The following is a 15952-nucleotide window of genomic DNA, read 5'->3' as shown; positions in this document are numbered from 1 at the left end:
CTATTGAGATTAAAACAGTCAATTTTTCAATGCAAGGAAATGTGTTTTGTTTTGACGTTTAAAACCAGCGGTGACAATGACAACGCCTCGCTTGGCCATCACTTCGCCATCCACCACCACGATATATTTATGAAGAGACCAGATATCGCGGAATGTTTTACGGTCACCTTTGTGGAGCAACCCAATGTTGATCGTTTGGATCACTGCGAAGCCAAATGGCTGAAACTTACTGGCGCAACGCTTAATATTCAAAAGATGTTGCTGCCCAAGATTCGATAATTTTCGTGATCGTGTTTCATACTTGTGTGTGACTTGTGTGTGTCTGTGGTCAGTAATTGCATGGCCTTTGGGTACGGTTTACGGCAGTTTAATTTTTAATTTTATTTTATCTTTTTTATCGTTTTATCGGCTTTTAGTTGCGAGCGCCTTGGTTTCTTTTTGCCACCCCCCTTTTTCTCTTTACTTCTGTCCACGGTGTAGGTCTTGTCAGCTTTTCACAGGTGTTACCTTTAGGTTTTCCAGGCGTTGCTGGGTTTGCAAGGTTTTTAACGATTTTGTGTTTGGCGACACTCGCGTTGTTGAGTTGTTTAGAACATTGTGTTTGTTTTACATTCTTGATATTTTGGTGTTGATCTATTGCGTTTTTCAGGAACTGATGATGCCATTATTAGGCGAAATATATATTCCTACTTTCTAATTTACTGACTGATTCTGTTGGCAGTTGAGACAGTCCTCTCAAATTTCGAGTGTTTTGTTTTGAATTTGAAATTATGCACCTAATTTTTATTACAGGTTTAATGGTGAATTTACTTTGAGATAAGTTTTGATATGTCAGACCACAGTGAAAGTGGGGTGAATCCCCCACCCTCACTTCCAGGACAATCATATGCAACTTATCCACCTGGTAGTGTGCCTGGCGTATCAACCAGTTCAGTTTCTACACCTGCATCATCACAACCAAACAATAATGGTGGGCTGCCATACATCTCTCAACAATATCCTTCAGCTCCTGTTCCAGGTGAGTACAGCTGCTGAAACAAGATTACTAGTAATTAGAGAAATGTTACAATCATGTTTTGGCTGGTATAACAAATAATATGCTCCTAGGAATTTTTTCAGTCTACAAATTCTGAAATTTGGCAGGTACATACCAACAAAATCCTGCCACGACAAGCAGTTCACTTGTAAACACCAATTCTGGAAACATTCCTTTCTCAACCGAGGTTGTGCCTAATGCTTCTACAGATGTAACAGGTCCACAACAAATGGAAAGCACTGCATCATTAAAACAGGTTTTTGCTCTTTTTTCCACAAATTTTTGGGATTTTGAAAAAACTGCTGTATAAGTTTTTATTTTTAATCTGTAATATATTCACGAATTTCAGGTAAGTATAGATATATATAAATGCAATTGTATTGTTGTTACTCCACTAGCTTGTGTGCAAATCATAAAATTTTGTCAGTGTCTTAGGTAATGGGATTTTTAGATTATATTACACTGAACATATCTACCTATTTGTCTTGTTTCTTTCTGATAAATGCCTTTTTTACATTTTTAAATTGTAGGCGATTGAGTCAATGCAGGCAAAGGGTTTAACAAATGACCCACGATACCATCAACTTGTCCATTTGCTCAAACAAAGAAAACCATCACATGTAAGTTGTTGGGAAATTGTGATTCCATCGCCATAGAATTTGTACTTTTATTTTTAAACATCTATATATTTTGATTTAGGACTCTTCAAGTGAACCTGCCAAAGCTGCTGTTCCAAGTAAGTTTTGCTGATGTCTAAGAGTACAATTGGCTATGCCTTAAAAATACTGTGTATGTCAATATCTTACATATGTTACCACTCAAACAAACACTAAACCTGTCCCTTAAGCAGATAAAAAAAACAATAACACATCTTTGACAAATTTTAATCATAAACTGAATTTAATGTTATTTTTATTCTCAGGTGTAACTGGTACACCATTGACAGGATCAAGTTCTCCAGCAATTGGAAAATCTGCTGCACCAACTCCAGCTACAAACCCAGAGAGTGCAAAGTAAATTGTGTTTTGTTTGTGATAGCAGTTATTGGCTTTCAATTGCTTTTATGTAAACTCTTTTTTAGGCATTTATGATGAAACAAATTTGTTTTTATGTGTGGGAAATATATGTTTTAGACCTGGATCTGGACAAAATCCTTCTTTTTCCAACACACAACTTTATCAGCTTCGGGCTCAGATAGTTGCATACAAGATGCTGGCCAGACAACAGATTGTACCTGAACAACTAATGCAGGCAACTCTTGGAAAGCGTGTGCCTGGAAATCAACCTGGTATGTATGGCAAACCAATTTTGCAAAAGCAGACTGAGTAAATTGTTTTGTAAAAACTATTTTTTTGCTCTTATAGGCAATTTTTGTTTTTATGTATGTTACAGGGTCTGCCAGTCAATCTCCTGGACAAAAAGATGGTGAGAAGCCAGTAGCTACATCACAGGCTCCAGGGAGTGAGGCTGTTGCTGTAAGTTTTCACAACAAGCATTTTATGTTCGTTCATTTTATACTGTGTAGAATTTCAATTCTTTTTTGTAAAATTTGTCTCAAAACTATTTTTAAGTATGGTGCTGTAAATCCCCTTTCTGGTTTCGTATTTCATCAAGGCTTTGCAACAAATTGTTATTATTTAAACTATAACATCTAATTGTTACTCTTATTGCTTCAGAAAGCTGCTTCACCTGTTCCTCAAGATCTAGCGACATTACTGCAATATCCACCAAAAAGCAACAAACTTGCCCCAACACGAAAACCAGAAGGAATTGATCCTAATATTCTACTGCATGAAAGAGAGAACCGGTAGGAATACCACAGATGTTTTCTTGTGTTCATTTGTTGCTGGGAACGATATGATAATTTGAGTATGTTGATCACTGTATAGGGATTAGTTGGGTTTTGTTAAATGAATAGCGAATATCTTATTGATGTCAATCAACTTTTGCTAATCTGTGCCACTTAATAACAGAATTGAAGCTCGCATTGCACAGCGCATTGTAGAATTGGAAAACATGCCTGCTAACATAGCAGATGACTTACGAATTAAAGCAACTATTGAAATCAAGGCATTAAGAATGTTAGGTAAGTAATCTCATATCATGAACAAGCCAATTTGTAATGAAAATCACTTATACAGGTTTATGTAATACTGTGATTTCATTTGAAATGATTGAAATCCAGGCAACCACCAGACACTTTTAAGTCTAGTTTTTGATGTTGTATTTTAGGTTTTCAAAAGCAACTACGCCAGGAAGTCCTAAGTGCAATGCGACGAGACACAACCCTTGAAACAGCTCTAAATGCGAAGGCATACAAAAGGGTCAAACGCCAGGTAAATTGATACAATACTGCAAAGTTGTGTAATATTTCATCCTTAAGCAATGGTTAAAGGCCAGAAGTTATTTTGTTTCATAATGTTGTTATATTACCAGTACAAGTGACAGTGAATAATTTTTTTTAAAATATGTTGGTAGCAGGGCTTAAAGCTGTTTATTATAATCAGTCTTATCAATTATAACAAGTTAAAAAAAAACGTTCAGAAATATATGTTGCTTGCCTCTTCGGCATTCTTTTTGTAAACATTTTTTAATGTTCCCAGACCATTCGTGAAGCTCGTGTGACAGAAAAGCTTGAGAAAGCTCAAAAGATGGAAGCAGAGAAAAAGAGAAAGCAGAAACATCACGATTTTCTGCAAAGTGTTTTGCAACATGCCAAAGAATTCAAGGACTTTCAACGTAATAATGTCCAAAAAGTAAGAGACACAAATTGCATAAATGTCAAACTGCAAAATTTTTGGTTCATAGTGTTTTATCTGAGTTTCATGCATTTCAAAAACTTTACAGCTTATGTTAGTTCACATGGTTTTACTAAAAAAGTTATTTAAACGCCTTACAGTATTAGCATGTTCAAAAACACCTGTTGAAATCTTTTCATAGATATTTTGAAAAAATAAAAATTACAAATTGTAAAATTTACAGATGTTCATGGTTGAAAGCAGTTGAGTGGATGAAAACATTAATTTTGCATTTTTGCCACTAACAGGTTGCGAAATTGAACAAGGCTGTTCTGATGTATCATGCAAACACTGAACGAGAACAAAGGAAAGAGGAAGAGAGAATAGAAAAAGAGAGAATGAGAAGACTGATGGTATGCATTTATGAAAAAACTAAACGAATTATTATGTCATATAAAAGCCAAGTGATTGTTGATTTCAACTTGTCTTCTAGGCTGAAGATGAGGAAGGGTACCGAAAACTTATTGACGCAAAGAAAGATCGGCGACTGGCTTATCTGCTCAGTCAAACTGATGAGTATATCAGAAACATTGTCAAGTTGGTAAAGGAACACAAACTGGCACTCGCAATGAAGAAGGGAACGGGCAAGAAAAAGAAGAAAAAATCTGAAGTAAATTATCCCTAAAGCAAAAAAAGTTTGCAAATATTAAACCAAACCGTTTATTTCAATGAAAGCCACATAACTGTTTTGCGATGTGAGTTATGCATAGAATATTGTATAAACCTTTTTATAGGAGGTGGACCCAAATGCAGAAGAAAGTGATAGACATGTTGAAGTAAAAAACATTGATACTGGTGAAGTTCTGCATGGTGAACAAGCTCCTAAACTATCCAATCTGGAAGCATGGCTGGAAATGCATCCCAATTTTCAAGTATGAACGATTATAATTGATACAGCACCATCCAATGCCTTAAACAGATATTTTTATGTGTTTAACATTTTGCTAAATTCGCAAATTTTTGATAAGGATGTGAAAGTTTTGCATTTTTGCATGGTACAACTGTTTTAATGATCTGAGACAACTAAACGTTAACTCTAGGAGCATGTAACTTTTAGTCCTTGCATAATTTTACTGTCCACTGAGATCAAGGTGCCCTCTTTTCATGAAGTAAAACTTTTTTGCAAAATAAAAATTCCAATACAATCAACTTAATTTGTGATTCACAGTATGTACTAAAACAACACTTTAACTTGCCAATATTTGAACCAGTACCCTCTTGTTTTTATTAAATCATTCATTAAATTTGCAGGTTGTACCAAGAGCTGAAACAGACGATGAAGAAGAAGAGGTAAAATATTTAGTGGCTGAATATTTTATGCTTTAACAAGTTGAATATACTGTTTTTGTTTAATTATTTTAGAAATGTAAAAACATATGTTTTACAGGAAGAAACCCCTAAAGGTGAACAGAAAAAGGAAGAAGTTGCGGAGGAGGATACAAGTTTGGATGTGATTGTGAGCACTTGAAATGCTAGTATTGTAATATTTGACTCAATTTAATATAAGGTTTATTTTACCCATTTGTGGAATCACCATTACAACTACTTTATTGTCAGAGAATCAAATGTTAAAAGCTTGTAAACACCGTTCATAATTAGTAAATTATGAAGGTTTGACAAATGGGAAAACAGTCACTATAGTTTTTACAAAGCATAATTATTTTGTGTTGTGCCTAAAAATTTTGCTCAGTTGGCGTCCTTTGTATCAATGCAAAACAGTACATAATACTAACATGTTTTGGTTGCAGAGCAATGTGGATGATGAATACACAACATATGACACCAACACCTACTATGCTATTGCTCACAATATTACTGAATCAATAACTGAGCAACCCAAGATGCTCACAAATGGAAAACTCAAAGAGTATCAGGTCTGGTGTTCAGAACTCTTTAAGCTTAATGATAAAGAAGCCAAAGTTTTTTATCATTTAAAAGCCCAACAGGCTAAACCTGAAAGCATAGTTTAGTTTTATTTTGGTTTAAAAAATGATCATTCTTTCATATGCAATTTATGTAAAGCGGCCAGATACCAAAGTTAAGAAAAATCCTAAACTCTCTGGTTTTCTTAAAAGGTGCACCTGAAATAAGCATTTTGATATAATTAATTCGTTTTTCTCTATTAAAAACTATTCTTTTACATTTATTTATTCAATTTTGTGCAGTTAAAAGGTTTGGAATGGCTTGTGTCACTTTATAACAACAATCTGAATGGGATTCTTGCTGATGAAATGGGACTTGGTAAAACTATCCAAACCATCGCACTTATTACTCACTTGATTGAGAAAAAGCATGACAATGGTCCATATCTGATCATTGTCCCTCTATCGTAAGTCAAAATGATTAAAAAGTATTTGTTTCATTTAAGTTCACTTCAAATTGCTTTAAACCAGTGGTTTGTTCGGGGAGAAATTCCCAATCTTTTTGGACAAATTCTTCACCTAACAATTCAAAACATTTTTATTCCTCCCCAATATACTACATAATATATCCAAACCACACAAAGATCCTTTAAAATCGAATCTTTTTTCAACTTCCAGAGCTTAAGTGTCTTTTTACGAATCACTTGTAACAATGAAACTTATTTCCTCCTCTCAATTTTGGATTAAGTTTTCATCTATTAAGTTGCTAAATTACTTAATGACATCACATTTTGCCTGACCTAAATCATTCAACAATTTACATTTTGACATTTTTGTGCAGGACCTTGTCTAACTGGGTGATGGAATTTGACAAGTGGGCTCCAACAGTAGTGAAAGTAGCATACAAGGGATCTCCACAAGTTCGCAAGTCTTTATCCCACAACCTGAAGCAAGGAAAGTTCCATACTGTGCTCACGACATACGAATATGTTATCAAAGACAAACATGTATTGTCAAAGGTATTTTGCTTCACACACCCTAAATGTTTATGGCTATTTCATATGCAGAGAGTTAAGCCAAGCTAGAAAAAAATGAAGAGTTTTTCGTGTTCAATTTGTGGTGAAGGTGTGGTGATTTTGTTCACAAATGTTTGATACATTTTTTAGATTCGCTGGAAGTATCAGATTGTTGATGAGGGCCATCGTATGAAGAATCATCATTGCAAACTCACCCAAGTTTTAAACACTCATTACCTAAGTCCTCATCGACTTTTACTCACTGGAACACCACTCCAAGTTAGTGTCTTTCAAATTTTGTGTATGATACTGTTGGCACAAACTTATTTAGTGTCGTATAATCTTGATGCTTTCTTACACAGGTTTTACAAATATTGAATGTTGTGGTACAGTTGCGTCTTAAATTTTTTTGTTGCATGTAACATCACAACATCATTAGGTCAGTGTTTCCCCACCAACTGGCTGCGCAAATATATTCATGTTAGTTAAAGGTACTTAAGCAAACTAATACACTTCAATAGAAATATAACACAATAAAAAACAGAAACACTTAATTTAAACAAAAAACTAAAACCCTTTGACATGTGCCACCTGTAAATGTGTGTTTTCTTTGATTTTGTTCTGGTTTCCCTGGTTTAGCTTTATTGCAATCTAAAGTCTGCTGTTATGTGAACAATTCACTTTTCTACCAGAACAAACTGCCGGAATTGTGGGCATTGCTCAACTTCTTGCTTCCATCAATCTTTCAGTGTTGCTCAACATTCGAGCAATGGTTCAATGCACCATTTGCATTAACTGGAGAAAAGGTGAAAATAGGTTAAATTTAATATTTTGTGCAAGTCTGAATATGAGAAAAAATGCTTGATACCATTACTTGACTGAAGTACACAATTACTTTTTTGGATGTTGTGTGCAAAATTGCTAACAGTAAATTTGTTCAGAAAGTAGTATTCCTATGCAATTTATTTTTTAATATTCCAAGAGTGATGGATTACAAACATAGTGCTACTTTTCAATACTCTGTATTAAGCTGAAACTTTAAACAAGTATTCTCAAATGATCACTGGTTATAAGCAGTGTTTGACCACAAAGAACAAAAATTGACAAATCCATAATCATGTACTTGATAAAATGTGCTTGATTTATGTACCATAAAACGCTTATACTTATTTTTCTGTAATATCCTAATTTCTTTACATTTGTCAGGTTGACTTAAATGAAGAAGAAACAGTTTTAATCATTCGTCGTCTGCACAAAGTACTTCGACCTTTCCTTCTTCGTCGACTCAAGAAAGAAGTCGAAAATCAACTTCCAGAAAAGGTGAAATTTAATTTTAACATATGCCACCTAAGAATTCGAACACAGTCAATTAGTTGCGTTTTTATCTGCAGGTTGAATATGTGGTCAAATGCGATATGTCAGCTTTGCAGCGCTTGTTGTACTGCCACATGCATACACATGGACTAGTTCTAACTGATGGATCAGAAAAAGGTTTGTTTAGAATAAAATTGGACATAAAAACAGTCACAAATGTAGATAAAAGGAGCGGAAACAAACAAATGTTATTCGCCCAGTTCTGTCCATAGGGTACACTTAAAGTTTTTCTCTTCATCTTTAGGCAAACAAGGCAAAGGAGGTGCAAAAGCTCTCATGAACACAATCATGCAACTTCGAAAAATATGCAACCATCCATTCATGTTCCGACATATTGAAGAATCAATGGCAGAGCATCTCAAGATAGCTGGTGGAATTGTCACTGGGTAATTATCCAAACATTTGGTGTTTGTGAATTTCGCTATGATTACGTAGCTCTGAACGTCATGCATCGACATACCTAAGTTTAGGCGAAGCATCGGGATTTTCGTGCTTCGAAGTACTTTATACTGTCAATTTCATTCATAATTGCTAAATTCCACAACAAATTTTTGTGAGTTTAGTACGTTAAGTCGTGTATTGATGGACGATATTGCCCAGAAAATCTTTGCACTTTTGAATTATATTTAGGCGGTTTAGTCGATCGAATCTGTTAAGTGCTGCGAACATGAGAAGCTGACATTTTGACTATGTTACATTATTTCGTTGTGTATCCTTTCCTTACTAGACCAGACAGCATCTTTTTAATCAAGTCCCATTCATGCTTTTATATCAGCTGCCTAAAGTATAATATTACAATAAAAAGATAGTATTTTTTTAATTCCTCGCATGCTAAATGCAAATGTGCTATGCACTTGCTTGGCAGCACGAGTCCCTCGCTTTTTTGCTAGTTGCTTAAAATTCAGGAAAATATCTTCTGTAATTTAAAACGACTTTTCTAACTACGTCTTTTACAGGAACGATCTTTATCGAACTTGTGGCAAATTTGAATTGTTGGATCGCTTGCTTCCCAAACTGAAGTGCACCAGTCATCGAGTGCTGCTCTTTTGCCAAATGACATCAACCATGACAATTTTGGAGGATTACTTTTCATACAGAGGTAAACTATAATGCACTACATTACCACTGCAAAACAACACCTATTTTGTCCCTCTTATTGCTTGTCATTACGTGAAACCCCGCAGACGAAATTCGTACTACGAAGGTGTAACGACTAGACATACTATTTTAATTTTGTCTCGAAAAGTGTTACTTTTCTGTATTTTTTTACTATACCAGACAAACATATTTTGTCATACATAAACTTCGCACCTTTCTATCAATCTTTTTTTATGTGACTCAAATGGTTGTAAACGGGTATAACTAATTGGCCGTTCATTACTGATGATGGCATGAGCATTTGTCGAAACGTTTAAATAAACAAGCTTGTCTCTTTTTTTGGCCCTGATTTTCATCAATAAATTATGAACAGATCTGGTCATATTGTTCTAAAAAGGGCACCCTCTTTAAAAACGGTTTGTTGGAAATACTGTATTTTTTCACATTGTCGTCGGCCCTTAAGATTGTTTTATCGTTAGGTTACAAGTATCTTCGGTTGGACGGTTCAACGAAGTCAGACGATCGTGGGTCGATGTTGAAAGCATTCATGGCCAAACAATCCGAGTACTTCATATTTCTACTTTCGACTCGCGCTGGTGGACTGGGATTAAACTTGCAAGCTGCTGACACCGTCATTATATATGACAGTGATTGGAATCCTCATCAGGTAAATCACTAGTTCCTATGCATATCAACAAAAGTTTTTTTTTAAGTTTAGGTTTTCGCTGTCGAAAAAACGGGTGTACATTCGGGCACGATTTTGTAATTTCTATTCCTAAAATATGAGTTTTGAATACATCCCTAATTTGACGATTAGACTACTAGGGATGGGCCGAGCCGAGCCAGAACCGAGTACTCGGTACCGAGCATTGCTGGTTTTAATGCTCGGTGCTCGGCCGAGTAGTTGCACAAACTGACCCGAGCTTTAAATTTGCATTTTCATGACCTTCTAACATACGAAACTAGTTTTCGACAGAGTGTCTTTGAACAAAAACGAATTATTTTTCAAATGTAAACTAACGTAGAATAGGGAATTTTTGTGACGTCATAATGCACCGAACGTGCTCCGCCCAGCACTGAGCATTACCGTGAGATGCTCGGTGCTCGACCAAACAGAACATTTGCAGTTTTGGCTCATCCCTATAGACTACATTTGATTTTTTTTCTGTAGGATATTCAAGCCCAGGATCGAGCGCACAGAATTGGTCAGACTAATGAAGTGCGAGTATTACGACTCATGACTGTTAACTCTGTCGAGGAAAAAATTCTCGCCGCAGCAAGGTCGGTTTCAGGATTTTTTCAATACTAACGAATGTGAGAGGATTGTTGCATTTGAATGCTTCTGTGTATTTCAGGTACAAGTTGAACGTGGACGAAAAAGTCATTCAAGCTGGAATGTTCGATCAGAAATCGACTGGAAGTCAAAGAAGAGCTTTCTTGTTTAAGATCGTGCAACGGGGAACGACAGATGACGTAGGTTGATTTTTAATTGATGTAAAAAAAGGGTTTGAAACTTGGTATTGTGCCCTGAGCGCCTGACATATATGGTTGGATTTTTGAATTAATTTTGTTTAATGTTCATTGGACCAGTAGCTCCCAACCTTTTTTAAAGAATTCCTTCCTTAACAATTTAAAACATTTCATACATCCCCGATAGGCTACATGGCAGATGCTAAACCAAACAAAGATCGTTTAAAATTGGGCGTCTTTTAACAACTTCACACGTCGTATTTCCAGAACTTAAGTGAATCTTTGCAAATCACATGTAAAAGTTAAAGTAAATTTCTCCCCTCAAGTATTAAAATTCCTCTGGTGGGGGAAACTACTCTCGCATTGGAAATTAGACAGATGAAATGTATGATGCTTTCCCTATGTAATTATTGTACAAATACATTTTAGGATGAAGACGAAGTTCATGACGATGAGACGTTGAATCAGATGATTGCTCGAACCGAACCTGAGTTTGAACTCTTCCAGCAAATGGACATGGATCGGCGACGAACTGATGCGAGAGATCCAAACAGAAAACCAAGATTAATGGAAGAGGTATATTTTTTAGTTTCTCAACTGTATGAGTATGTTTTTTCAGCCACAGTGTATCTATTACTTTTAGTTTATAGATGCTACTTTGTCATTTGTATTAATTTTTGTTAAGTCAACACGTCATTTGAAACTAATACATATTTAAACATTACAGTGCTAATTTGCGTTTCCAAAAACACATGTAAACATATTTTCGTCCTATATTTACACACAGTTTGCAGGTGGGTGGGTAATTTTTTAAAAACGTTTTTGCTTTAAAGTTTTGTCTGCGTCAAATGCTTAGAAATAAAAAGCACCTAGTGACAACTTTAATGAAAAAAAAAACTAATGTAACGTTGTTATTATATTAGGACGAGCTACCAGCATGGTTGTTGACATCAGCTGAAGATGTGATGCGATTGACACATGAAGAGGAAGCTGATAAATTGTTCGGACGGGGTTCTCGAGTGAGGAAAGAAGTGGATTACAGTGAATCACTCACAGATAAAGAATGGCTGAGGGTAAAGTATTATTATGTTTTGTGGGTTGGAAAGCATCACCAAGATAGCGATATTTTAGGATAAGTTTTACATTTTATCAAAGCACCAGCACAAGGTAATCTTTGTTTGAAATGGAAAGCATGTATTTTTAACATTTTTGTAAAATAACCTTTTTTTCCAACACATAAATATAGAGATACAATAAACAGACCCAGTGAAGTGAAGCGGTTAAACTTTGACAAGTTTTTTCAAGCAGCCAAATACTACGTAAAAGTTATTTTCGTGCTAATATTTTGGAATGTGTGTTAAAAAACAATGTTTTTTGTTTGAGTTAAAAAAAACAATGCAGTACTTCTCGGAAAATGCACACTTGTAACCCCACAATTTTACCAACAGGCTGTGGAAGATGGAATTGATCTCGACGAGTTGGAAGAAAAGAAAAAGAATAAAAAGCAGCGAAAACGCAAACGTGGAGATGACGACGAGAAAGGTGAAATACCAAAGCATCAAAAATACGTTATAAAGTATTTTGTGGAATAACCAAATGATTTACAGAAGTGATAGTGAAAAAGCGTCGAGGCAGACCTCCAGCAGAAAAACCGACCCCAAATCCACCGAAACTTACAAAACAAATGAAGAAAATTATTGAACACGTCATAAGATACACTGACAGGTGAATTTGTAGCTCATTGATACACTGGATATTGCTGATGCATTTTTACGACTTATTGAAGGGCACATTACGTGAATAGGTTTGTATGTTTATGCAATTTTTAAACCCTTGATACATTTTTCAGACCGATGTCTCTTTACCCTACAACTCTTTTGCAGATTATGCTGCACACAATGCATGTTACAAGTGTTAATATATATTTTGCCCCATTTCCAAACAGCAGCTCCGAAACTCCCAAGAATAAGCGATTAGCGTTCTTGTGCACAGCAATTTTCGATAACAAAGCTATTGTTTTGACCATGTTTACCGAAATGTCTGCGATGTGTAACAGCACTGGACGACGACTAAGTGATCCTTTCTTGCAACTCCCGGCACGCAAAGAGCTCCCTGATTATTACGAGATGATCAAACGACCTGTAGACATCAAGAAAATACGGGATCGCATTAAGCAACACAAATACAGAAGCTTCGATGATTTGGAACGCGACTTCGTACAGTTGTGCCAAAACACTCAAGCTTACAACGTGGAGGGTTCTTTGGTCAGTTCGAGTTTCTGTTTGAAATTGGAATTTTTCATGTTCACGTTTATGATTTTTTTTTGTGAAAAAGATTTTGGTTTATCTAAAGACATACAGGACGTGGGACAAAGTGTTGACAAACATCCGATAGAAAAATACGTAAAAAACTTTCCATTTGCTTTTCTTGACAAATAATGCATGCACGCTTGTTAAACTGGACTCTTTGAAACCTGTATGCATTTGATGTTCAAAACTTGTATAACTAATGCAAAAAAACAACGTTTCAGCAAAATTTGATCTTACAGGATAAAAACATTGCAACCATTCAGCCCATTTTGGGGGAATTCGGCCTCCTGCCACACGTTAGGGAAGGCGACTGTCGTGCGAAATGAATGTTAAAAGCGCAACGATAAAATTCTGTAAACACAATTATTGCTGTTGATTTGCAGATTTACGAAGACTCGATTAAGTTGAACACAGTATTCACGTATGCACGGGAGACTTTAGAGAAAAACGGAAGTCTCTCTCTGCAAGATGAAGGGGAGGGATCGGGAGCACAAGATGAAGATAGTTTTAATGCCACCACATCCCAATCACCCACAGCATCCAGAAGTGAAGATGAAGACGACAAAGACTCAGATGACGAACGTAATTTTCTCGTTAAATTGTAAAAATATTGTTTGTCCGTTAGTTTGAAATTAAATTAGAAAGAAAATCATCAAATGCTTTGCTACGGTTAAAGAAATTCGTTCTAATTTTCCTAATTTTATAAATACATAAGTTAAATATTTCCGTAATGCAGTGTTTCTTAATTCTGTTGTAAAACATATTTGTCGTTTATTTCTAGCTCTGCGGGTGAAGATTCGTCTGTCGAAGGACCCGCCTACACCTAAACAGTATCGTCGAAAAGCTGCGTCGGGTCGAAGAAAAGTGATTTCTGATGACGAAGATGTTGACGATGACGACAGCAATGATGACGTAAGACAGATATCATACAAGACATAAACTCAACACTAACACTTGTTTTTGCAGGATGCTTCGGAAACTTGGGAGGAGTAAAAAATGCAGTACGATTTATGGACAGTTGTATTTTGTGGGCTTTGTACAAAATTCCAGAGGCTTGTGTCGTTTTCTCTCCGTCTCTGCCGTCTTTTGCTGCCAATAATAAAATTGTAACTAAGAAAACTCGTCTGATTTATTACGCAATATATCCTTCCAAATAATTTCACAACTGATGTAACGCGACATTGTGTAGTGCCATTTGTGAGTTACATGGATGACGGGATACTTTTTTATGTCACAGTGACATTGAAATTTCTAATCATTTAAAGTAAGAATTAAATTGAAAAAATAATTTCTTAGAAAAAACGCCAATACTAGCCTACAGCAAGAATTGCCATAATTTTTGCTTTATCCCTCATATGAGGAGTTTGACTTCATCGTTAGATGCCTTGTTTGTATGTTTGCATTGTGAAGGCCTTACGGTCGGAAACCACTCTCTTACCTACCAGCAGGGCTTGTTTCCAAATATCTTTTTATGTTCACAATTTAAGTAAAGTTTAGGTGTTTACACAAGACTAATTCATAAGTTACTAGGGTACTAAGTTATAAGGCTGACTTACGGTAGTTCTTTTTTGGAAATAGCAACAGGCTGTTCCAATTTACTATATTGTAACGACCCACGAATCGCCTACAGGCAGTTACTTTTCTGATCTGTGTACCTATACCTAAAGCCCAATCTAATAAGTTCAATAAAAAAACTCAATTTTGGGGACGTTGACATATCTTAAAATCTTAAAGTTGTTTTAGGTTGTTGAAGCACCGAAGTTTCAGTACGGAAACGTTTCGGCCGACTACGTTGTTGTGTCCCCTGTGTTTCGGGCTAAAATCGAACTTTTTGGTGCATAAAATAATGCCTAAACTTTCATTACCGCCAGTTTAAAACTTCATGAATTTACTAACTGTTGTACCGAAAAAACACTAGTCACGTTGTCTGCAAAATTAGATGTTTTATTCAGGTTACGTATTGTAAACGTTGTTTGGAGTGTCAAAAGTAAGTTCACCTGCAGGTCCTACACCAACAACGCCAGGCTCTGTCGAATACATCCATCATAAACGGAATTTAAAGTTTCGCCGATCCGGCCGTCGGCCTTGTGGTCGAATATTCGATTTCGACCCAAACCTATTGAGGCTGGTTCGGTGCACTACCTAGTTTTAAATTTACGACGGATCGTCCACGAAAAATGCTAGAATTGATACGGTCCACAAGGCATAAACGACGATTTCTGGTTTGCGCAATTCCTATTTCCTAAACCCATTGCGATTCGTAAAATGAACTGCTGCAGTCTGTAAATGTGAGATACTTTTGATGCACACGTGTGTGTGAACATTTACAGCATAAAAATATATAGATGTATCTTTATTTGAATAGGAAACATTATTATACTGGAACTAATCCTATTTGGGAGTTAATTGGTACTACAAAGCAGAGGTGGGCGGATCGGGAAATTTGAGATCCGAAATCCGATCCTGAATTGTGATTTTCCGCTCCGATTCGATCCTGATCCAAAATTTTCGGGCAACAACAAGATCCAATCCGAAAAATATCCGAAAATTTTCTAATTTTATTAGAACTGTTTAGTTCACTACAAAAATTATCTAAATGTAACATCTAGCCTGAAACAACAAAGAAATATTAACATCTCACAACATAAAAGAAATATAACCTCCATTGAAGTATGCAGCTTCTTAGTCATCAAATTTTCACCTTCTATAACGACGTACAACGCGTCCCTTACTCCCTTGTTGTACGTTACTGTTTAAGGTAGGCCTACTATCAGTGATGGGGAGACTCGAGTCAGTGACTCGACTCGAGTCCGACTCGAGTCACCTTTTCAAAAGACTCGACTTGACTCGAGTCTCAGTTGTGAAAAGACTCGACTTGACTTGGACTCGTCTTAGTAGAGACTCGACTCGGACTCGGACTCGTTATTTTATCAACAAAACGGAAATTTCTTATAATAGATAACCTATTCAGTTGGCTTCAACTGTATCG

At 35.9% G+C, this 15952-nt stretch overlaps 1 protein-coding gene across 1 annotated transcript; it reads left to right on the top strand.

The window, feature by feature from the left end:
• Positions 1 to 771: 771 nt before the first annotated feature.
• Positions 772 to 14082, top strand: LOC145222955 (SWI/SNF-related matrix-associated actin-dependent regulator of chromatin subfamily A member 2-like). The gene is made up of 36 exons (XM_080089216.1): positions 772 to 1018; positions 1144 to 1292; positions 1567 to 1656; positions 1736 to 1772; positions 1959 to 2049; positions 2170 to 2324; positions 2429 to 2511; positions 2713 to 2843; positions 3010 to 3122; positions 3269 to 3372; positions 3640 to 3792; positions 4083 to 4187; positions 4268 to 4444; positions 4569 to 4706; positions 5086 to 5124; positions 5222 to 5290; positions 5583 to 5708; positions 6000 to 6163; positions 6538 to 6715; positions 6863 to 6991; positions 7405 to 7518; positions 7919 to 8032; positions 8104 to 8203; positions 8331 to 8472; positions 9043 to 9185; positions 9664 to 9851; positions 10356 to 10465; positions 10540 to 10657; positions 11084 to 11230; positions 11578 to 11727; positions 12103 to 12196; positions 12262 to 12379; positions 12711 to 12918; positions 13347 to 13545; positions 13745 to 13875; positions 13930 to 14082. Exons 1-36 carry the CDS (start codon positions 829 to 831, stop codon positions 13954 to 13956), a joined length of 4524 nt encoding a protein of 1507 aa, XP_079945342.1. The 5' UTR covers positions 772 to 828; the 3' UTR covers positions 13957 to 14082.
• Positions 14083 to 15952: the final 1870 nt, after the last annotated feature.

This window comes from Phallusia mammillata, chromosome 4, assembly GCF_965637545.1.
Source record: "Phallusia mammillata chromosome 4, kaPhaMamm4.hap1.1, whole genome shotgun sequence".
Taxonomy (NCBI): Eukaryota; Metazoa; Chordata; class Ascidiacea; order Phlebobranchia; family Ascidiidae; genus Phallusia; species Phallusia mammillata.
This window is presented reverse-complemented; position numbering and strand designations above follow the sequence as displayed.